The sequence below is a fragment of the Bos indicus x Bos taurus genome, chromosome 29 (genome assembly GCF_003369695.1).
Source record: "Bos indicus x Bos taurus breed Angus x Brahman F1 hybrid chromosome 29, Bos_hybrid_MaternalHap_v2.0, whole genome shotgun sequence".
Classification (NCBI taxonomy): domain Eukaryota; kingdom Metazoa; phylum Chordata; class Mammalia; order Artiodactyla; family Bovidae; genus Bos; species Bos indicus x Bos taurus.
In genome coordinates this window covers 7,031,535-7,053,896 of record NC_040104.1, presented here as the reverse complement: position 1 = coordinate 7,053,896, position 22,362 = coordinate 7,031,535, and the positions used below count along the sequence as shown (strand labels likewise).

General features: G+C 50.2%; 1 protein-coding gene across 3 annotated transcripts; it reads right to left on the bottom strand.

The window, feature by feature from the left end:
- Nucleotides 1-11,130: 11,130 nt before the first annotated feature.
- Nucleotides 11,131-21,824, bottom strand: GAL3ST3 (galactose-3-O-sulfotransferase 3). 3 transcript variants are annotated; one of them, XM_027532290.1, is made up of 3 exons: nucleotides 21,602-21,824; nucleotides 17,837-18,070; nucleotides 11,131-12,780 (listed from the first exon to the last, which is right to left on the bottom strand). In XM_027532290.1, exons 2-3 carry the CDS (start codon nucleotides 17,882-17,884, stop codon nucleotides 11,659-11,661), a joined length of 1,170 nt encoding a protein of 389 aa, XP_027388091.1. In that variant the 5' UTR covers nucleotides 17,885-18,070; nucleotides 21,602-21,824; the 3' UTR covers nucleotides 11,131-11,658. The 3 variants fall into 3 exon arrangements, with proteins under 3 accessions (XP_027388091.1, XP_027388088.1, XP_027388089.1); XM_027532287.1 differs by having other exon boundaries at nucleotides 11,131-12,820; nucleotides 21,602-21,823; XM_027532288.1 differs by having other exon boundaries at nucleotides 11,131-12,820; nucleotides 21,608-21,823.
- Between the last annotated feature and the right edge of the window lie 538 nt (nucleotides 21,825-22,362).

The following is a 22,362-nucleotide window of genomic DNA, read 5'->3' as shown; positions in this document are numbered from 1 at the left end:
AGCTAGGGTGAGACAACACATCTGAGTTGTCAGTGTCTGCTTCATTTTGAGCCTTTGCAGACATGGAAGATTGATCTGAGACTATGCTGGGAACCCTGGAATGAGGAAAGCTTAACACGTGGGCCCAAAAGAGCCCTTCCTGGATAACCTGTCTCGCCTAATCACCTAACCATCAGACGGGGCTTCTAGGAAAGCCTGACTTCTTATGGAATTCTCCCCTCTATGATGTCACAGGCAGACCTCTACCCAGGCCTAATTCCCAAATGCCTCCTCCTGAGCTACAGTTCAGGATCAAGGATCATTGTGTCCAACTCTTCACTGTAAAAGGAGGAAACTGAGGTCAAGAAGGGGAAGGGACTGGCCCAAGGTGACCCAGTAGGTCAATGGCAAAGCTGGACAAAGGATTTCAGGGTGACATCAGAGGCCCAGCAGTTGCTTTAAATCTGTTACTGGAAAAAAAAAAAAATCTTTAAGAAACCAGATGGTCCAGTTCCCAGTTGTACCTAGATACCAACTGGCTCTGAGGTTCAAACTGCCCACTTCCACTGTAAACAGGTATGTGACCTTGGTCTAGTTGCTTAATTTTCCTCTGTTTGTTCTTCCTCAGTTTGTTCTTCTATAAAATGGGGATAATAACACCTACCCACTCCAGCACTCTTGCCTGGAAAATCCCATGGACGGAGGGGCCTGGTAGGCTGCAGTCCATGGGGTCCCTAAGAGTTGGACACGACTGAGTGACTTCACTTTCACTTTTCACGTTCCTGCATTGGAGAAGGAAATGGCAACCCACTCCAGTATTCTTGCCTGTAGAATCCCAGGGACGGGGGAGCCTGGTGGGTTGCCGTCTGTGGGGTTGCACAGAGTCGGACACGACTGAAGTGACTTAGCAGCAGTTGCAGCATAGGGTCAAAAAAGTTAAGATATGTAAAGCTTACACTAATAGCACAACAAATGGTAATTAGCATCGTCATCCTTGTCTCAATGGTTGACAGTAATGGAAGCCTCCCTCTTGGGTTATTACTAAAATTAAACTGACAGCCAATATTTATTGAAGACCAGCTTTATGCACTTTAAATATAATTCTCACAATAACTCCACAGGATGGATAATATTACGCCCATTTTGTTTTATCCCAATTTGGAAATGCGGCTCAAAGAGTATAAACAAACTCTTCAATAAATAAGAACTTATAAAGTCAGCACTCATTTCAAACTTTCCACCATGCTGTCCTGTCTTCCTACTGAAATCCACCAGAATTCATTCATGACCAGCGCAGCTCTTCTGGAACTTTCAGGTTCCCACTTTGACTATAGCTGTTTCCTCAGTGCTTGGTCATAGCCAAGTTCATAGTGCCATTGGGTACCAGGTGCCCAGTGATGAGATTATGGCCCTCACGGGGCTCAGTGTGCTGCCAGCAGCAGACAAGGAAAGAGTTTTTAATAGGACAGTTATTTCACAGTTCCGTTCTCCTCTTCCTCCCGGTACGTTCTCCCAAATAGACACGACATTTCCCAGTGTGCCTTGCATCCAGGCATGGCCAAAGAGTGAGAGCGGAAGCAGTGCAACAACTTCCGGGTCTTCAATTTAAGGCCTAGGATGTGGGCGCGTGTATTTCCACGCTTCTTTTGGGCTGGAGCGTGGATCAACCAGCAGACAGGAGTGATAGTCTAAGGCAGAGATTTCTGAGTTCTGCAGAACCACAGAATTTACTTGAGATGTTTCTAGGTTAAGGATTCTGTCTTGTGAAGAGAAAAAGAAATCAGCGTTATTTTTGAACCTCGTGTGCTGTGTGATGCCACCGGTTTCAGGGATGGACCCTAATGGAGCAGCCTCGGAACTCATTTGTGAGGGGTTGTTCAGCCCCGACTGCAGTGCTCAGTGAGTGGGGCCTTGCTCATTTTTCAGCATGAGATCAAGTCTGTCCATCACGTGTGAACATGCTGTTGCCTGGAGACGAGGAGGTGAAGATGGATGACCACACCCTTGTCCTCCGGGTTACCTCCCCATTAGGCACGGCTGACTGACTTACACACTTTCTGATGTGGTAGAGAACGAGAGGAGGGACTTCCCTGGCGATCCAGTGGTTAGGACTGTGCGCTTCCACTGCACCTGGTGCTGCTTCGATCCCTGGCCAGGGAACCTAGATCCCACAAGCCAGGCATTGCAGTTAAAAAAAAAAAAAAAAAATCAGAGGAAATTTTTTCTAAAGAAATATTTTTTTTCCCTTGACTTCGTGGCATTCCTACCCACTCCAGTATTCTTGGGCTTCCCTGGCACTCAGACGTAAAAAATCCGCCTGCAATGCAGGAGATCTGGTTCGATCCTGGGTTGGGAAGATCCCCTGGAGGAGTGCATGGCAACCCACTCCAGCATTCCTGCCTGGAGAATCCCCATGGACAAAGGAAACTGGTGGGCTACAGTCCATGGGGTTGCAAAGATTTGGACCCAACTGAGAGACTTAGCACACACAGCGGCCTCCCTACCACTTTGCTGTTGATATGAACAATGTAAAACATGAATTATATGGGTTAGAAGTGAATTTCAGAATGATTTAATATTTTTTTGCGGGTTTCCTGTTATTATGATGCCCTTTTATTGTATATCTTATTAGCATTTGTGTTTTACAAAGGCGCCTAGTGATTCAAAGTGGTGATGTTTTATTATGAGGTGTGAAGTGAAAGAGGAGGAGCTTAGGACTGTAGACAAATCTGGTAGGCTTAGTGATGAAAAATTACGACTTACAAATGTAGCCCTGGCTTTAGCAAAATTTAACTACAAATTACAGCCATTTGACAAATGTGCTAATTTTAATCTATGGTATCACAAAGCAAACAGATGAAGGCTTTTATAAGCCACATTTGTTATATTAAAAAGCCTCAAAGAACAAGTTATTTGTAACAGATCTATTGTTCAGAAAAAAAGAAACTAATAATGCTAGTGTGTAAAATTATATGAGTGAAATGTTAGTGCAAGATGCTCAACAAAAGAGTGGAAAGATTCTACTCTCAGAGGGAGCAACAACGAGACATACTGATGTCACATGATGCTGAAGACATTTTTTTTCTTGGTAATTAACCGAAAAAACAACAGATTCTTTATCCAGGCTGATGAGTCAACAGATTTCACTGACAAATGCCATTTCACCACTTGTAAGATTTGTAAGTGATGCCGATAATCAAGAAAAAATTTTTTTCTGCTGCAGCTTTTACAAACAACCAGACAAGATATGGTTAATGTTTTCCTCATATCTGGACTCAAAAGGTCTGTCTTAGAAGAACTGTCTTGGCATTAAAAAAATTGTTTTGGAGTCTAGCTGATTTACAATGTTGTATTAGTTTCTGCTGCATGCAGACTGAATCTGTTATATATATAAGCATGCATCCACTCTTTTTCAAATTTTTCCCATATAGGTGATTACAGAGTTTTGAATAGAGCTCCGTGTGCTATACAGTAGGTCCTTATTAGTCCTCTGTATTTTATATAGGAGTGTGTATATGTCAATCCCAGTCTCCCAATTTATCCTCTCCCCAGCCTCCTGGTCTTGGCATTTGAACCGATGGCATTTCCATCAAAAGTTGATTCCAGGACTTCCTTGGTGGTCCAGTGGTTAAGGGTTCACCTTGCAATACAGGAGACACTGATTCAGTCCCAGGTCCAGAAAGATCCCACATGCCATGGAGTGACTAAGCCCGAGCACCACAACTACTGAGCCTCTGTGCCCTACAGCCTGAACTCTGAAACAGAGAAGCCACTGCAATGAGAACTCCTTGCACTGCACCGAAGAGTAGCCTCCTCTTGCCACACTAGAGAAAGCCTGTGTGCAGCAGTGAAGACCCAGCGCAACCAAAAATAAATACATTTTTTAAAGTTGGCTCCGTGAGAGTTTTCACGGCTCATATGAAAACCCAAAACCAGTCAAAACTCAGCAAACAAAAACTTGATGTTGCCACGCACATTACTTTCTGTCCAGGGAGGTGCTGGTGTGAAAAACTGTCGGAGATGAAAAAAAGACTGATGCTGCAAAATGTTAGCCTGGTGAAACCAGGATTAGTTTACTTGAGAGTGTTTAAATTATGCTGTGATCATGATGCAGCAATTCACACCTGGTTATGCACCAAAAATACGGAAGGCAGAGACTCAAACAGGTATCTGTACACCTGTTTGTGGAGGCATTATTCACAGCAGCCAAGAGGTGGAAACAGCCTAAATGACCTTGGACAGATAAAGAGATAAACAAAATGTGGTTCATAGATACGATGGAATATTATTCAGCCTTAAAAAGAAAGGAAATTCTGACAACATACTACAATGTAGATGAACCCCAAAAACACTATGCTAAGTGAAATAAGCCAGACACAAAAGAACAAATATCATATGCTCCACTTTCATGAGTTACCCAGAATAGGAACAGTCCAGAAGGCTAAATAGTGGTTACCAGAGGTGGTGGGCAGAGGATGATGAAAAGTGAATGTTTACCGATGCGGAATTTCAGTTGGGGTGATGAAAACTTCTGGAGATGGACCGTGGTGATCAGTTATTCAACGTTGTGTGTGTACTCACTGCACTTGAACGGTACACTTGAAAAATGGTTAGAATGGGACTTCCCTGGTGGTCCAGTGGTTGACAGTCTGCCTGTCAATGCAGGGTACACAGATTGGATCCTTGCTCCAGGAACTAAGATCCCACGTGCCTTGGAGCAACTAAGCCCGAGCACCACAACTACTGAGCCCACATGCCGAAACTACCAGCTCCTGTGCCCAGAGCCCGTGCTCTGCAACAAGAGAAGCCGCTGCAGTGAGAAGCCTGGGCGCCGCTACAAAGAGCAGGCTCCACTTGACTTGCCACAATTGGAGAAAGCGCTCACCCAGCAACGAGGACATAGCACAGCCATAAAGTAAATAAGTAAATAAACTTTTAAAAAATGGTTAAAATGGCAAATTTTATAAGTATTTTACCACAATCAATTTTTTAAATTAAACTGTGTGAAAACCAGACAAAGAACACAGACACCTCTTATAAAGACGTATAGAGACCTGGTGGCTTCGCACTTTGCGAGGGGTCCATTGAGAACCACCAGTTTGGTTGGGGCAAGAGGCTGACCGCATCTATAGGATGGATTGTCTTATCCGACTAGTGAGGACTCTGGCACTGTTTGCCTTGTGATGAGCATTTACACAGGACATGAATAACTTCCCATTCTCTGAGCATTTTAAGACGCCATCCATGTGTAAAGCAACTATACTCCAGTAAAAATTAATTTAACAGAACACCAACAAAAAAGAAACCCCATGAGATAGTTTGTTGTCTTATGGGAGCAGAAAGAAAGAAGCCATCCACAGACCTCTTCCATAGACCATCATGTCATCGATTTCCCAGATGTGTTCTTTTCAAGTCTCTGCAAATGGCCAGCCCATCAGATATTGCTCGAGTCCATATAAACTGGCACCTTAGCCCTCCTTTCTTCCACACAAATGGATAACATGTGTATTGCCCAAAGCTCTGCCCACAGGGACCGTTTTTCTTCATCACCGTTTTTCAGGGCCAGCTCTGAATTGGGCTGTCCTGAGCAGACGTCCACTTCTGGCTGTCGCTGATTTACTTGTACAAAGCCTTCCAGAAATCAGACCTGTCCTTTCTCCTCCTCCCCTTGGAGCCTTTGAGTATAAACCGAGGTGAAACTGTAGAAACTGACGCCATGGGAATCGGAACCAGCTGCTCATGTAGTTATTTGTGCCTTCTGGATCAGTTTGGGCCCAGTATCGGATATAGCACTTCAATTTCTTTTATTTATTTGACTGCCTCCGGTCTCAGTCGCAGTACACGGGATCTTCGTTGCATCACGAAGGATCTTTGGTTCCGACACGTGGACTCAAGTTGTGGAGCATGGGCTCAGTAGTTGTGGCCTGCAGGCTTGGTTGCGCTGAGGCTTGTGGGATCTTCATTCTCCAACCAGGGATCGAACCCATGTCCCCTGCCTTGCAAGGCAGATTCTTAACCACTGGACCACGAGGGAAGTTTCTAATGAGATGCAACCGTGAAAATCCAGTTTCATGGTTCTGTAGGTCAGATAACACCCAGTTTATGATGAACACTTGGGTCTGATAATCACATGGTGTTCCATAAATCAGGCATTCAGCCTTTATTAAGGCCCAGTAGCAAGCCAGAAACTGCTTTTGCAGAGATAGAATAGTTGTCAGCAGAGATAGCATGACCAAGATTCCAGAGGTCTTAGCAGTGATCCTCCTGTTGGGGGTTGCCAGAGATGCCACATGGAGTCTTTGGCTGACACCTAAGTCAGACACGTGGATCTACTAGGCATAGTGCCCAAGTGGTAGGCAGCTTGCACCACAGCCTGGGCACTTGAAGAGCTTTTTTGAGATTCAGATAGAACATTGTCAGATTTACAGGTTACCCAGAAATTGAGTGAAAACAACTTGTGATCTGTGTTGACTCCAAAACCCAAAAGGCACACCACACACTGCTCCTCTTTGTTTGTGGCATATGATAGAAGTGACAGCAACTCGTCTCTCACATTAGAAGAGATATGCAACATTCCGCAGCCCTCTGGACCGCTGGAAACTTTCCCGATGTGGCAGGCCCTCGAATTTTCATCTCCAACTCTCTGGCACACATATGTCTAGGGCACCTAAGGGGATTGTTGTTTCCTGCTCATCGTGTCCAGTTAGCATAATGGCATCGACTGAGTGTGTTCTCTGTGCTGGCAAGACTGTCAAAGTCCCTTTGGACCTAGCAGTTTGCAGGAGAATGGCAATAATCTAAAGACAAGACAGTAAAGGTATACTGTTAGCTTTGCTAGGTAAAAGCAGTGTAATTTCCTATACCCATGGGAATATAAGAGAAAGCTAGTTCAATAGCAGTTGCTGCTGGGGCTTATTGATTTTCTCCAATAAAGATCTCAAATCTAGAATTGCAGCAGTGTGGGATTTCCCTTAACCACTTGGTCAGTTGGTTAAGACTCTGAACTCCCAATGCAGGGAGCCTGGGTTCAATCCCCAGTCAGGGAACTAGATCCCACATACTGGAACTGAAAGATCGCATGCCACAATAGAGACTGAAGATCCTGTGTGCTGTGGCTAAGACCCAGCACAACCAAAAAGATGCATAAATACATTTAAAAAATACTTTGTTGTTATTGTTCAGTCACTAAGTGGTGTCCAAATCTTTGTGACCGGATGGACTGCAGCATGCCAGGCTTCCCTGTCCTTCACTGTCTCCCTGAGTTTGCTCAAACTCATGTCCATTGTTCAACGATGCCATCCAACCATCATATCCCCTTCTCCTGCCCTCAATCTTTCCCAGCATCTGGGTCTTTTCCAATGAGTCAGCTCTTCACATCAGGTGGCTAAAGTATTGGAGCTTCAGCATCGGTCCTTCCAATTAATATTCAGGGTTGATTTCTTTTAGGGTTGACTGGTTGGATCTCCTTTCTGTCCAAGGGACTCTCATGAGTCTTCTTCGGCACCACAGTTTGAAAGCATCAGTTCTTTGGTACTCAGCCTTCTTTATGGTTTAAAATAGAATTGCAGCTGTTATTGGCATTGCCACACTAAGTTTGCTTTTTCCACCTGCAAACAGGTAGGAATATGACTGGCATCACCGCCACTCTTGCATCTCTCAAACCCTTAATGGTGGCACTCATCTCTGTGGGTTCTTCAGGGTTGTGGTGTAACCTGGTGTACAACTTGGCGGAGGAGGGGACAACCCCAGGGCTTTCCTTTTGGTCCTCATTCCCATATTCGTCCACACTGCAGTGGCAGGGAGCCGATGGGAGTCTGCCAGCTACTGAGCACTCATCTCACAATCAATTCTGGGACAGGGGAAACAACCACAGCATGAAGCTGAGGGCCTCAGGAATGTGACCTTTCATCTCGAAAATCCTTTGGTGCTAATTGGTCTCCATGGGTAATAATTTTCAAATTAACATCTGAAACTGCGGTGAATTTGTACTGTGTCATTTTAACTAAGCTGGATCTATTTCCCAGAATTCTCTTCCCTGCATAGTTCTGTTAATGTGGCCTACAAGTGACATTTTGTGTAAGATTTGGAAAGTAAAGTGAAACAGGAGTTGCATCCTTTTTTCCATGAGGCAGGTTGGTGCAGGGGCCCCGGAAGTGGTGGCACCTCTCTCGCAGTGACCCTCACTTGCTGGCTCAGCATGTTGGCATCGGGCAATAGCTGGGTCCACATTTCCTCCTGCTTCTGCTCTTGTTCCAGGCGCACGTTCAGCTCCCAGATAGAGTGCCAGCTTCTCCTGTGAACCGTCTGCTTCATTCAAGTTAGAGGCTTAGGTGCAGTGAGAGATTGACTGGGTTCTGGTCCATCCTGTGGGTGCTAGCTAGTCCTCACAGGTGCCAGTCTGTTCTTGCTTCCCTCACCTCGCATCACATGCTTTCCAACAGTCTGCCTGCTGTCTCTGAGCTCCAGCACCAGAAGCAAACACAGCAGTCTTCTATGATCAGCTCTCACAATTACGCAGGGTCTTATCCCTAGGATACATCTTGACTACACGTAATCGTTCCCAGTAATTTTGTTTCTCTGATTAAATCCTGGCTGATACAGTAACTTAATTTTTTTAAATGTTTATATTTATTCGTTTGTTTTTGGCTGTGCTGGGTCTTCATTGCTGCAGGGGCTACTCTCTAGTCGCAGTGCAGTGCAGAGCTTCTCTTGTACAGAGCACAGGCTCTAGAGCATGCAGGCCTCAGGAGTTGGGGCACAAGGGCTCAGTCGTTGTGGCTCACGGGCTTCATTGCCCCTCAGGATGTGGAATCTTTGGGGCCACACCACGTGGTTTGTGGGACCTTAGTGCCCCAACCAGGGATTGAACCTGTTTACAGAATTTTGATCTCTATGACTCTTGTAGGTAAAAAATAGGTTCAGTTCAGTTCAGTTCAGTCGCTCAGTCATGTCCGACTCTTTGCAACCCCATGGACTGCAGCACACCAGGCTTCCCTGTCCATCACCAACTCCCAGAGCTTACTCAAACTCATGTCCATCGATTCGGTGATGCCATCCAGCCATCTCACCCTCTGTCGTCCCCTTCTCCTCCTGCCTTCAATCTTTCCCAGCATCAGGGTCTTTTCCAGTGAGTCAGTTCTTTGCATCAGGTGGCCAAAGTATTGGAGTTTCAGCTTCCGCATCAGTCCCTTCAATGAATATTCAGGACTAATTTCCTTTAGGATGGACTGGTTGGATCTCCTTGCAGTCCAAGGGACTCTCAAGAGTCTTCTCCAACACCACAGTTCAAAAGCATCAATTCTTCGGCACTCAGCTTTCTTTATAGTCCAATTCTCATATCCATACGTGAGTACTGGAAAAACCATAACTTTGACTATACGGACCTTTGTTGGCAAAACAATGTCTCTGCTTTCTAATATGCTGTCTAGGTTGGTCATAACTTTCCTTCTAAGGAGCAAGCATCTTTTAATTTCATGCATGCAGTCACCATCTGCAGTGATTTTGGAGCCCCCCCAAAATAAAGTCTGTTACTGTTTGCACTGTTTCCCCATCTATTTGCCATGAAGTGATGGGACCAGATGCCATGATCTTAGTTTTCTGAAAGTTGAGTTTTAAGCCAACTTTTCCACTCTCCTCTTTCACTTTCATCAAGAGGCTCTTTAGTTCTTGTTCGATTTTTGCCAAAAGGGTAGTGTCATCTGCATATTTGAGGTAACTGATATTTCTCCTGGCAATCTTGATTCAAGCTTGTGCTTCATCCAGCTCAGCATTTCTCATGATATACTCTGCATGTAAGTTAAATAAGCAGGGTGACAATATACAGCCTTGATGTACTCCATTCCCTATTTGGAATCAGTCTGTTTTTCCATGTCCAGTTCTAACTGTTGCTTCTTGACCTGCATACGGATTTCTCAGGAGGCAGGTCAGGTGGTCTGGTATTTCCATCTCTTGAAGAAAATTAAAAAACATTTGCTCCTTGGAAGGACTGCTATGACAAACCTAGATACTGTATTAAAAAACAGAGAAATCACTTGTTGACAAAGGTCCATACAGTCAAAGCTATGGTTTTTCCAGTAGTTATGTACAGATATGAGATTTGGACCATAAAGAAGATTGAGTGCTGAAGAATTGATGCTTTCCAATTACGGTGTTGGAGAAGACTCTTGAGAGACTCTTGGACTGCAAGGAGATCAAACCAGTCAGTCCTAAAGGAAATCAACTTGAATATTCATTGGAAGGACTGTCACTGAAGCTCCAAGAGTTTGGCCACTTGATTCAAAGAGCTGACTCACTGGAAAAGACCCTGAAGCTGCGAAAGATTGTACGCAAAAGGAGAAAGGGGTGGCAGAGAATAAGATGGTTAGATAGCATCACTGTCTTAATGCATTTGAATTTGAGCAAACTCCTGAGATAGTGGAGGACACAGGAGCCTGGTGTGCTGCAGTCATGAAAAGAGCCAGACAGGACTTAGCGACTGAACAACAGTCTCTTGAGAGATTTCTCTGGTCTTTAATCTGGCCTCAGGTGGTCTTCTCTGGAATGAAGAATGCTGATAGCTGCCATTTATTGGAGGTTTTAATTCTATAGAAAGTGCAAGTGAAGTCGCTCAGTCATGTCTGACTCTTTGCGACCCCGTGGACTGTAGCCCACCAGGCTCCTCCGTCCATGGGATTCTCCAGGCAAGAATACTAGAGTGGGTTGCCATTTCCTTCTCCAAAGGATCTTCCCGATCCAGGGATCGAACCCAGGTCTCCCGCATTGCAGGCAGATGCTTTAACCTCTGAGCCACCTGGGAAGCCTTTAATTCTATAAAGAGCTCAAAAGATACACATAATGGTATCCCTTGAGGTAGAACCAGGACCCTGCCCCCAGGCTGCTGCTCCTCTCTTGTCTCTGCATCCTCTATCTTGTTTGATGAGCAACTGTTGAAATCTGCCCTTTGGAACTCAGGGAAGGTCATGGAGGCTGGAGTCTGCTGCTTCAAACAAGAAACAGGAGACATGGAATGGCTTTTATGTCCAGGAGCCCCACAAGATCCTGCTCGGTTTCACTGGGTCCCCATTCTCATGGTAACAGCCACATCTATCCTTAGGCATCTGCCTCATCCTCAAAGAGGGGGGAACTGGCTTTTAATGACTGACATACAACATGCACATTTTAAAATATTTTATTTAAAAAAGGAAAACCAACCAAACAAAAGGCCCACCCCAAGAACTTTTGGTTCTGGGGGTCTGGGAGCAGCTTAGGTCTGTTAGGAGGGTGGAACCTGGAAGACGGACAGTGTGGGGGCCTGACCCCTGGCAGGAAGAGCAAGAGCCGGGGACGCTGACAGGCAGAGTAGCCTTTCCCAGAGCTCAGTCCCTCTCTGTGGCATGGACTCATCCACTTGGAAAAGATAGGTGGGGGGATCCTCAATCCCCTTAAGAAGGCAGGGTGGGCAGTTCTGAATGGGCCTTAAATCTCTTGGCAAAGCCACCAACCAGTCAGGACAAAGGAGAGAGTGGCCCGGGGTTCGATTGGGCCTACACCTTCCTGGGAGCTGGGCTCAAACAGGGAGATGCGCCTCCACTTACTGCTGCAGCCCCTCTCGGGAGAAAGGGCCCTGAGGCGGTGGGACCCAGAGGCAGCCCTAGGAGAGAGCCTGGTGGGCAGGTCAGGAGCCAGATTCCCACCGGGAGCTCAGTGGCCTGGGCGCAGCGCCCGGATGGGCCGAGGAGGGGGGTTGTCTAGGACCGGTTCGGGCCGGAGGCGCATGCCTCCTCGGCGCTTCTGCTTGCGCAGCAGGTAGCTTGAGTACTGCACCTCAGGCATGGCCAGCTTGAGGCAGGCCTCGGTGGCTGGACCGGCGCGGCCGCTGGGCAGGTCGTAGCCCATGATGTCCACCTTGCGGCTGGGCTGCCACGGCTGCAGCTGCTTGGTGCGGATCTGGGCCGCGGGCCGCAACACCGGCTCGTCGCCAAAGCAACGCCGCAGCAGGCGCTCTCGGGCCTCGCGCAACTCGCGCGCCTCGCGCTCCACGCAGGCGCGGCCAGCACTCGCCACGCGGCGCCAGAAGGTGGCGTTGAAGTGGTCGTAGAGGCCGGCGTCGAGCGCGTTCCAGGCGCGCGCTGCCTGCGCGAGCGCCGCGGGGATGGCGGCGAGGCGCGAGCTGGCGGCGCGCGCGTTGAGCCTGGCGTAGAGCACGTCGTCCAGGTCCCAGGCCAGCAGGCGCCGCAGCAGCACGAGCGACTCGTCGAAGTACTCGGCGATCATGACGAGCGAGAAGACCTCCTCCACCTGGCGGATGAGGCCCGCCAGGTAGGCGTCGTCGTCGCGGGGGCTGCGCTCGTTGTCGCCTCCCAGGTCGTAGGCCAGGGTGTTGTGCGCGAACATGGCGAAGTGCTCGCCCGCGCGGTAGTAGGCCTCGGGCGCGCGCAGGAAGGCCTCGAGCGACGCGTTGGGCACGCGCCGGAAGGCGGGGCAGTACTGGTTGTAGTAGCTGAAGAGCGACTCGAACATGGCGGCCGGCTCGCGCAGGATGGTGACGTAGACGGTGCCGGGCGGCATGAGGCGCTGCAGCTCCGCGCGGTCGAAGCGCAGGTGGCTGGCCAGCACGTGCGGCGGCCGCGTGGCCGGGTGCACGAAGTGCGCCGAGAAGTTACGCGGGTAGCAGAACTGATGCTCGCAGCTCGGGTGCGGCAGGGCCACCGTCAGGTTGTGGCGCTCGGCGAAACGGAACAGGATGTTCTGCACCGTCGTGCCCGCAGTCTTGTGCGTCTTCAGAAAGGCCACGGTCATGTGCTTGGGGCGCGGCGGAGAGTCCTGCAGAGGCGGGCAGCTCAGAGGGAACAGCTTGGGGTACCTGCAGGGCCCCGGGGTGTGCAGGGAGGAGGGTGTGAGAAGGGTGCCGCTTGACCTGGCCTCTCCCCAAGGATGCTGGGGATGGGCCCAGGGCTTTACCCACGAAACAGTACACACACGCATGGTACGGGCATCTAAGATGACCACCCCCAGGGAGTCCCTGTGAAAGGGTAACAGGCAGGAAGGCCAAGGGTCTCCAAACGGAGGAAATAGGCTGCAAGTGTCAGATATATATATATTTTTAATCTCTCTAGTGTCTGCCTACAATGTGGGAGACCGGATTCGATCCCTGGGTCAGGAAGGTCCCCTGGAGAAGAAAATGGCAACCCACTCCAGTATTCTTGCCTGGAAAATCCCATGGACGGAGGAGCCTGGTAAGCTACAGTCTATGGGGTCACAAAGAGTTGAACAGGACTGAACTTCACTTTCACTTTAAGCAGCAGGAGGAAACCAAGTAGTGTTACATTTTTTCCCCTTCTCTATACTAAGTTAAAAAGAGGTTTCTCTTAAAATACCTTGTTGCCATAATGACACCTGGTTCCACCTGAACTTAACATTTCTTAAATCTTAAGCTAACCAATGCATTTTTTAATGGAAATGTTTGTCTTAAGCTATGTTAACGCACTACGCATTTACTCTAGACTCTATCTTCAAGTTGGTGCCGCCTAAAAGCTCAGATTTAGGCTCAGAACTGACTTGACAAACCAGTTTGTTATACTCAGACATTGTTCTCCTAATCTGTGTAAATGAAATTATTGTTTTTCCAGTAGTCATGTATGGATGTGAGAGTTGGACTATAAAGAAAGCTGAGCGCTGAAGAATTGATGCTTTTGAACTTGGTGTTGGAGAAGACTCTTGAGAGTCCCTTGGACTGCAAGGAAGTCCAACCAGTCCATCCTAAAGGAGATCAGTCCTGGGTGTTCATTGGTAGGACAGATGTGGAAGCTGAAACTCCAATACTTTGGCCACCTGATGCAAAGAACTGACTCCTTGGGAAAGACCCTGATGCTGGGGAAGATTGAGGGCAGGAGGAGAAGGGGACGAGAGAGGAAGAGATGGTTGGATAGCATCACTGACTTGATGGACATGAGTTTGTGTAAACTCCGGGAATTGGTGATGGACAGGGAGGGCTGGCATGTTGCGGTTCATGGAGTCACAAAGAGTCGGACATGACTGAATGACTGAACTGAACTGAATCTGCGTTTCTACAAGATTCAAATCAATCGTTTTATGCCCTGGGATGACTCTCCTGGTGCCAAGATTATCTCAGAATACATCCTGTGGGTGAGGGGCCTGGTGCCATTCTCTGATTTTTGAGACATTCCTTTCTTTCATTAACAGACTGCTAGTAACTTCTCCTGGAGAAGGCAATGGCACCCCACTCCAGTACTCTTGCCTGGAAAATCCCATGGATGGAGGAGCATAGTAGGCTGCAGTCCATGGGGTCACTAAGAGTCAGACACGACTGAGCGACTTCACTTTCACTTTTCATTTTCATGCATTGGAGAAGGAATTGGCAACCCACTCCAGTGTTCTTGCCTGGAGAATCCCAGGGATGGGGGAACCTGGTGGGCTGCCGTCTATGGGGTCGCAGAGTCGGACACGACTGAAGTGACTTAGCAGCAGCAGTAACTTCTCCCCTGGAGAAGGAAATAGCAACCCACTCCAGTATCCTTACCTGGAGAATCCCATGGACTGAGGAGCCTGATAGGCTATAGTCCACGGGGTTGCAAAGAGTCGGACACGACTGAGTGACTTTTTACTTTTACTTTTTACTTAGTAGCTACATAACATCCAGCTAAAGACTGGCAGGCAGGTATTTAGAATAGGGCAGAACTGGTGGGGTGTGACTTGTGAGATTACATTATAAAAAGATTATGGCACTGTCTTGGTGTCGTTCTCTCACTGTCTGTAGGGTAACTCATGCAGGGGGTGAGGGTGAGGTACCAGGTGGGAACAGCAGTCCCCAAGGAGCCAGGCCCTCAGTCCATCATCAACCTGCTTGAAGAACTGAAGCCTCCCCCAGCAACCACATACAGGAGCTTGTAAGGGGAGCCGTTCCAATCAGGGCTTCATATTAAACTGCCTTCTCCAACCACCAGCTTGACTGCAACTCTGTGAAAGGCCTCGAACCAGAGGCATCCAGCTAGGGCAAGCCTGAATTCCTCACCCACAGGAGTGAGATAATAAATGTTTGATGTTTTCAGCCTCTTAAGTTTTGTGGTATTTGGTTACCCATAAAAAATAATACAAGGACAGCCATTCCCCTGCTGGTCCAGTGGTTAAGAATCTGGCTGCCAATGCAGGGGACACAGGTTCGATCCCTTGCCTGGGAAGATCCCACATGCTGCTAAGCAACTAAGCCCCTGTGCCACGACTGCCAGGCCTGTGCTCTAGAGCCCCCGAGCCACAACCACTGAAGCCTGCACACCTAGAGCCAGTGTTCTGCAACCAGAGAAGCCACCTCAACCAGAAGCCTGTGCGCTGCAACTAGAGGAAGCCTGTGTGCAGCACGAAGGCCAGCACAGCCAAGCAAGTAAACCCTTAGTGTTTTCAAAAAGCAAAATAAAATAATACAGGGACAAAGGCCCTTGGGGACCCTTGAGGAATTCCACTTTACAGGTGTACAAACTGAAGAACAGGAGGAGGAACATCATTTCTGTAAGTCCAGAACCTCAGATAAAATCGCCAAATCCTCTTGCTGTCTGTTGTCTTTCTCATTTTTATCTTCCCACTGGCTCTTCATTTCATTGGAAAGACCCTGATGCTGGGAAGGATTGAGGGCAGGAGAAGGCAACAGAGGATGAGATGGTTGGATAGTGTCACCAACTCAATGGACATGAGTTTGAGCAAACTATGGGAGATAGTGAAGGACAGGGAAGCCTGGCGTGCTGCATTCCACGGGGTCGCAAAGAGTTGGACGTTACTTAGCGACTGAACAACAGGCTCCTCACATTGTAGATGAGTGGCAGGGACTCTGAAGCAACTTGTTACATGATCCCATCAAGTCCTCTGGAACCTCATTCATTCATTCAGGTAGTTTTTTTGTTTGCTTAAGCATCTACTAATTTACTGTGTGCTAGGAACTGTTCTAGGCTCCAGAAATATAATAGTATAAAAAACATAATCCTAGCCTTCATGAAACTTTGATTTCTGTCTCCTTGTCCTTGAAACAAGGGTGTTCTAGGTGACCTGTAAGTTCACTCCAGACTTTGAGTCACTCTCCTGTTTCTTTTCTACCATGGAGAAGGCAGTGGCACCCCACTCCAGTACTCCTGCCTGGAAAATCCCATGGACGGAGGAGCCTGGTAGGCTGCAGTCCATGGGGTCACTAAGAGTCGGACACGACTGCGCGACTTCACTTTCAGTTTTCACTTTCATGCATTGGAGAAGGAAATGGCAACACACTCCAGTGTTCTTGCCTGGAGAATCACAGGGACGGGTGGGCTGCCGTTTCGGGTCGCACAGAGTCTGACACGACTGAATCGACTTAGCAGCAGCAGCAGCAGCAAGCATCAGGCAACAAGGGCAACTCTAAGCAGCCTTGAGGATGCTAGTGAGATTCCCTTTCTGGTTTGGGTTCAGGATGTCTACACAGATGCTCCATAAGACCAGAAAGGCATCTGGCAGGAGGGACTGGGCCCATTCACACTGTTCTCATGGATGACCATGTAGAGAATGGCAAACAGGTCCTGAGGGGGGCGCAGGGATTTATTTGGTTCACGAAGTGAGCCAGGAGCAGGGTCAGGGCTCCTATTCATCATCACATTGTATCCTGTGTCAGGGTGACTGGCAGGGTCACACATAGTGTCACTGTCATTTTCTAGATGAGCACACGGGCTCAGAGAAGTGAGGAGACTTGCCCAGAAAACTAGTAGTGTGAAGTTGTTTGCAGTCCTCTGGGAGTGTGTGGCTGAAGTACACTGATTCCATCACAGGCCCGCAGCACTACACCCTTCCTTTTCTGTGCAACTGCGCTTTAGCTTACTCATAAGTGCACTCAAGCCAGGTAAATTCCCTGTCAGACTTGATCCTTGCCTTCATCCCATGTGAAAACTGCAAGACTGCCTTTTGCTGATGCAGATAGTTAATGGCCACAAAACCCCCAACCCCCCACTCTGGGGTGGAGGACACCACTGCCTGTCTATCCATGGGGATGTACTCCTGTGTAGTCACATTCTGTTTTTAGCTTTTGCCCCCTTTAAATCTCTCTGTACCCCTTTCCATGCCACTGTGAATGCCTCTGGATCCTCCATCTACTAGATCCTTCCTGCCTGTATGTAACTTACCCATAATAAAGTTCTTAAGTGCAGTTTATATGGAGTTACCCACTTCTGTTTTTGATCTTAAAGTTCTTTTTCACTTTGTAGGATATTCAACCTCTCTGCCTCCCATCCACCAGGTACTCAGAAGTGATGGCAAGGGAAAGACTCGGGCTGGAATAGAATCTCAGCTTACACACTCAGGGCTTTCCTGACAGCTCAGTTGGTAAAGAATCCACCTGCAATGCATGAGACCAGTTTGATTCTTGGGTCGGGAAGATCTGCTGGAGAAGGGATAGTATTCTATTCCCACTCCAGTATTCTTGGGCTTCCCTTGTGGCTCAGCTGGTAAAGTATCCGCCTGCAATGTGGGAGACCTGGGTTCGATCCCTGGGTGGGAAGATGCCCTGGAGAAGGGAAAGGCTACCCACTCCAGTATTCTGGCCTGGAGAAATCCACAGACTACAGTCCATGGGGTCGCAAAATGTTGGACACGACTGAGCGACTTTCACATCCACATCCATTACACACAACACTTTCAGTGAAGTCCTTCCCAGGAAGGTTGTGTGGATCTAAAAAGAATGTAGGAAAGCGCTTTGAGAACACAGGAAAGAGCAAAGCCCAGCAGAAGATGGACTCCGGTCAGGTTTAAGGAACGAGAAGCGAGGAGAGCTCCCATCCGCTAACCCGGCCGCCGAGCTCTGGAGGAAGGCAATTCCCTGGCCCCGCCCCCTCACCGAGACCCCGCCCCTTACCAGCTGAGCTGCGCCCCCTGGTGGATGAGGAGGCTTAAGGTGCTGCATCCTAGCACCAGCAGCAGGATTTTCCTACGGCTCATCTTGGTGGCCTGCTGCAGGCGCTGGAAAATGGGCGGCATGATGGGGTACCCACCCCTGGATCAGCCAGGGCCTCACTATCCAGGACTCCCTTCGCCGGGACTCATGGGGGCTCCTGGGGCTCCGGTAGCAGGGCCAGTGTTCCTGTGAGGCCTGGCAGGAGAAGGAGGAAAACAGGTTTGTAGCGGGCAGAGGAGATGGGCGCCGAGCCCCAACAGGACTGTTGCAAATGAGCGCTACGAAGGGTGGGGTGCGCAGAGAGGCCAGGGAAGATCAGATTCCTACCTCCTGTTACCATGACCCTATCTCCACGGTGCTCCAGATAACTCAGTCTTGGGTGGAATTACAGGCTCTGGGGTCTGGCCAGCCCTTCAGGCTATAGCCACTCCCTCCCTTGAGCCAGGTCTCTGCTTCTCTGCCTGCCCTTAATTCGTCTTTGTCTCGTGGCCATTTATGTCGGTCTTAGCACCAGCGCCTGGCTTAGCCCAGAAGTCTCAGTTCAGGGTTTCCTCTCCTATAGGACTCCTTGCCTGACTGCTTCTTCAGCCAGGGGTTAGTCTTGACTCCCCAGACATTGAGCTCCTCAGAAACGCTGACCAGGTCTTCACCTTCTTGAGTCTCTGATATGAGAAAGAGGCTTATTATGTGTATTACACGACTGCACACTTAATTCCATCTAATCCTCGCTGCAGCCCTAACAGGTGTTCCCATTTTACAGACAAGGAAACTGAGGCTCTAAGGGCTGGTGTCACTTATCTGGGTCGCACAGCTGGTATTAGCAGGATCTGGATTCTGATCTGGTTCCAGATACTTCCAGCTCCAGAGTCCATGCCCTTAGACAGCTTGTGTGCCGCTTCCACAGAGAACTGATTTCCCCATCCCTGCCCCAGACTCTGCAATTCTGCATACCTCTGATCCATGAGGGAAAGAAAGGAAGGACTTGAGATCCTGGAACCCTATCTGAATTCCATCCCCAGACACCTGAAACCCTGGCTGCCCCGTCGGCTGATGGCAGTGAGAGGCACCTGGCCAAGGAAGAGGGTGGCCACCTGGGAGTTGGGAGGGGAATACAGGGGGGTTCCTGCTCATTGCCCTACAGAGATTCTCCAGGGGAAGGTGGCCTCCATCCCAGCTGAGCAGCAGAAGCGAGAGGCTGGAGGAGGCCTGGTGTCTGGCCTGTCACCTGTCCCCGCATAAATGTGTTAGCTCAAGGGCACCCTGACCCTTGGCAGCTTCAGTGGAAAGTCAGCTTCAGTGGCAATGCCTGTCCCCCGGTGAGGGTGGGGGTCTCTGTCTCAGGGGCCTCCGTCTCCAGGTTCGGGTTTGGCTTCATCCTCACATGCACCCCTCTCCAAAGGGAAGAGGGAGCCTGGAACCTTCTGGGCATGTGCATGCGTGTGGAACTAGGACACCTCAGTCTCGGGAGGGTTGAAGTAATGTGAAAATTCTTTGACCATGACCTTCCCCTGGGCCTGGCTTCCCATCCTTCTCCTTTAGCGCCCCCTCCCCCTAATTAATCCTGGATTACACTAAAGCTTGTTGGGGTGTAAAGATGTCCTGGTTATGCCTTTCCCTTCTCTCCAGGCCCCTCACCTGGTTTCCTCCACCAGCCTGCAGACAGAGTTAATCCTCCCGGAGCCAAGAGATGTGAAGCACCCAGCCACAGAGGGCAACCAAGGGCACAGCAGAGAAAGCCTAAGATCCCCGTCTTTAAGGATTGCTGGGGCGGAGGAGGGCTGGCACTGCCCATGCGAGGCACGAGGGAGTCAGAGCTCTCTCAGGACACACACCTTCTCCCCTGTCACTTATCCTGCAGAGAGGACTTGGTGACCAGACAGGAATTTCTCACTGGGGCCACATGGAGGACCACCAATTCCTATCTTTGCTCAACTCACTGAAACCAGCCTTTTTTTTTTTTGGCAATAGAAATTAAATGGTTCATTTACTAAAACAGTAGAAAACGGTGAAGAAACATACATTAAAGTACATACACTCAGGAGCTACAATCCAAGATTACATACATTCTAAGATGCTGAAACCAGTCTATTTTTCAGAGACTCCAGGTTAGCCCAGGAGGTCAAGACTGGGGACAGCTCCCGTGGGACTTTGCCCGGGAGATGCTTCAACCAGGCCATAGGGAGAAAGGTGATGGGGTGCTTGGTGGTGCCCTCCATCCCACTCCCTGCCATGGCCTAGCCCTGGGGAGCCAGCCAGTCTGCGGCCTACCGGGTACAGGGTATCATCCGCTTAAGAACTCCCTGGATGCCAGTCCTCCAAGGTAGGCAGCAGCTTCTGCATGTTCCCCGCCCATGACTGGAGGCTCGCTGCCTGCAGATACTGCCTGGTTCGTTTCTGAGCAGCCTCGGCTGTTTCAAAAGTTCTTTCTGGGACAGCTGGACTCAGCCTACTGCTGGTCGCGCCCTCCTCGGCTTGTCCCCTTCCACCTTCCACACTGGGAGTTGCTCATGCTGCCCTACTAGGCCACAGGAACCCTGTTTAAGTTTTTTCTCCATGACAGACCTTCAGGTATTTAAAAGCAGTAATCCTGTCTCCTCTGGTTGGGCACTCAGCCAGGCTAAACATTCCAGGTCCCGAGAGAGGGTGCTGGAGGAGGGTGCCCCTTCGCTTGGCAAGTTCACTCCGCGATGCCTGTTGTGGACACAGGGTCAGGCCTCCGGCACCCAGGAAGGGGGCCGCCTGGGGCTCTCGGTTTCCCTCGGTAACCCCTAGGTCAGTGGGGGTGGGTGGCAGCCTGCTGGGATCAGAACTGAGAGCAAGGGCCCTGGCTCCTGCCTCTCACATGCTTCAGACTTCTCCCAGCCTCCCCTGTGTCTTCTCCGATAAGAGTTTCCCTAAGTCGTGTCCCAGACAAGTCAGGGTGCCTGGGCTCGTGAGAAAATCAGTGCTAATTTTAGTCAGAACAATCTACCGCAGGCTGCCGCCCGGTTTTGCAAATTGCTTTCCTTTCTCCAGGGAACCAAAGAAGAAATGGCTTGGCTGGCCAAAGCTTTGAAAACTGGTCTGGATGCCCACCCACTCCCACACAAGCCCTCTGCTCGCTCCCTGGGGGCTCTAGGGCTGAGATGGATGCCCTTGGAGGAGGAGGGCGCCCTGACCCCCACCACCTGGACCTGACCCTCGGGTGACCTGGAGACTGCCTCTTTACTGAGGATGGCACCGCAGGTGAAGAGGGCAATTGCCCCCTGCACTGCACTGAGGGGGAAGGGGCCAAGGGCAGAGAGGGCTGCACACTAGTGGCCCAGGAGATGAAATGTCTTTCCAGCTCCCTCTTTTCCTTCCTTTCTTCCCACCAGCCTTCGCCAGGTCTTCCCCGCCCCCCCAGCCCCCTCTGCCTGTCATCCACGGCCACCTCCTCCCTGCCTCTGATTTCTCTTCATCCTCCTCTGTCCATCACTGTCCCCCACTCTCCCAGCCCCCACTCCCTCAATTGCATGCCAACCTCCCCAGGGATCGGGTCACTAAGATCTGGTCCCCAGTAAGGGATAGGCCAGCGTCGCGCTCTCACCCATTCCTCTCCTGCTCTGCCAGGGGCCAAGAGCCCCCCTCCCTCATGCTCTTCAGGCGCCGACCCCCAAGACACTCTCCCGCCCCAGCCGGCATCCCTCATTCAGGTCCGGTCCACCCCCGCCCCTCCAGCCCCAGGCTGGCCGCTGCAGTACTCACGCTGACCGGACTCTGCCGGGACCCGCGTGGAGGGGGGTCGCCGCTATCTCCCCAGACCTTGCGGCGAAATCCGCTGAGGGTCCGAGGGCGCTGGGGGCCCAGCGCGCAGAGTGCTGGTCGCTCGCTGGCCTCTCCGCACTTGGATGGGATCAGGTGGCAGCGTCGGCCCAGCTCCACTGCTCTTGGCTCAGCCCGCTGCCCGCCCCCCATCGCACACCGGAGGCGGAGGCGGGGCGGGGGCGGGGGCCGGAGAGCAGGGGAGGGGGAGGGGCAGAGTGGGAAGAGGAGGGGGTCCCCCGCGGGACTCTCTTCCAGGGGCGTCTTCGAATACCGGCATCTTCCCTGGGCAGTCTGGCAGAGTCTGGACGCCAGGGTGGTCAGCTGCTTGCCCTCCCTCTACGGAAGGGGAAACTAAGGCCTGGAAGGTGTCTGGGCACTCCAGCCTTGCTGGGTGTTCTCGGGCCCCCACTGGTCACCCTTGGCAGGTCGGTCCTAGGGGAATTAGAGACACAGGTACATGCACAAGTCCCCACATGCTTTCCGTCCACCCCCTTCTCCTCTTTGCACCTCCCACAGAGAAATACCTTCCCGCCTGGGGTCTGGTTCCATCTGTACTCACACCCCTGGGGATCCCTTCCCTTCCAATCTGCCGCTGACCCTCTCCTCCTCTGCACCAGGAGTCTGGATCCACTTATTCCCGGCCAGAGCTTTCGTGGACCCGGGACCCCTGCCTGGCATTTTGTGCTGGGAATCAGGGAACT

Excerpts from the sequence above, each read along its gene's own strand:
- GAL3ST3 (XM_027532287.1), bottom strand. The coding sequence starts at position 17,958 with ATGCCGCCCATTTTCCAGCGCCTGCAGCAGGCCACCAAGATGAGCCGT. Across the intron at positions 12,821-17,836 it reads CAGGGGGCGCAGCTCAGCTG|GTACCCCAAGCTGTTCCCTC; the intron begins GTAAGGGGCGGG and ends GGGGCCCTGCAG.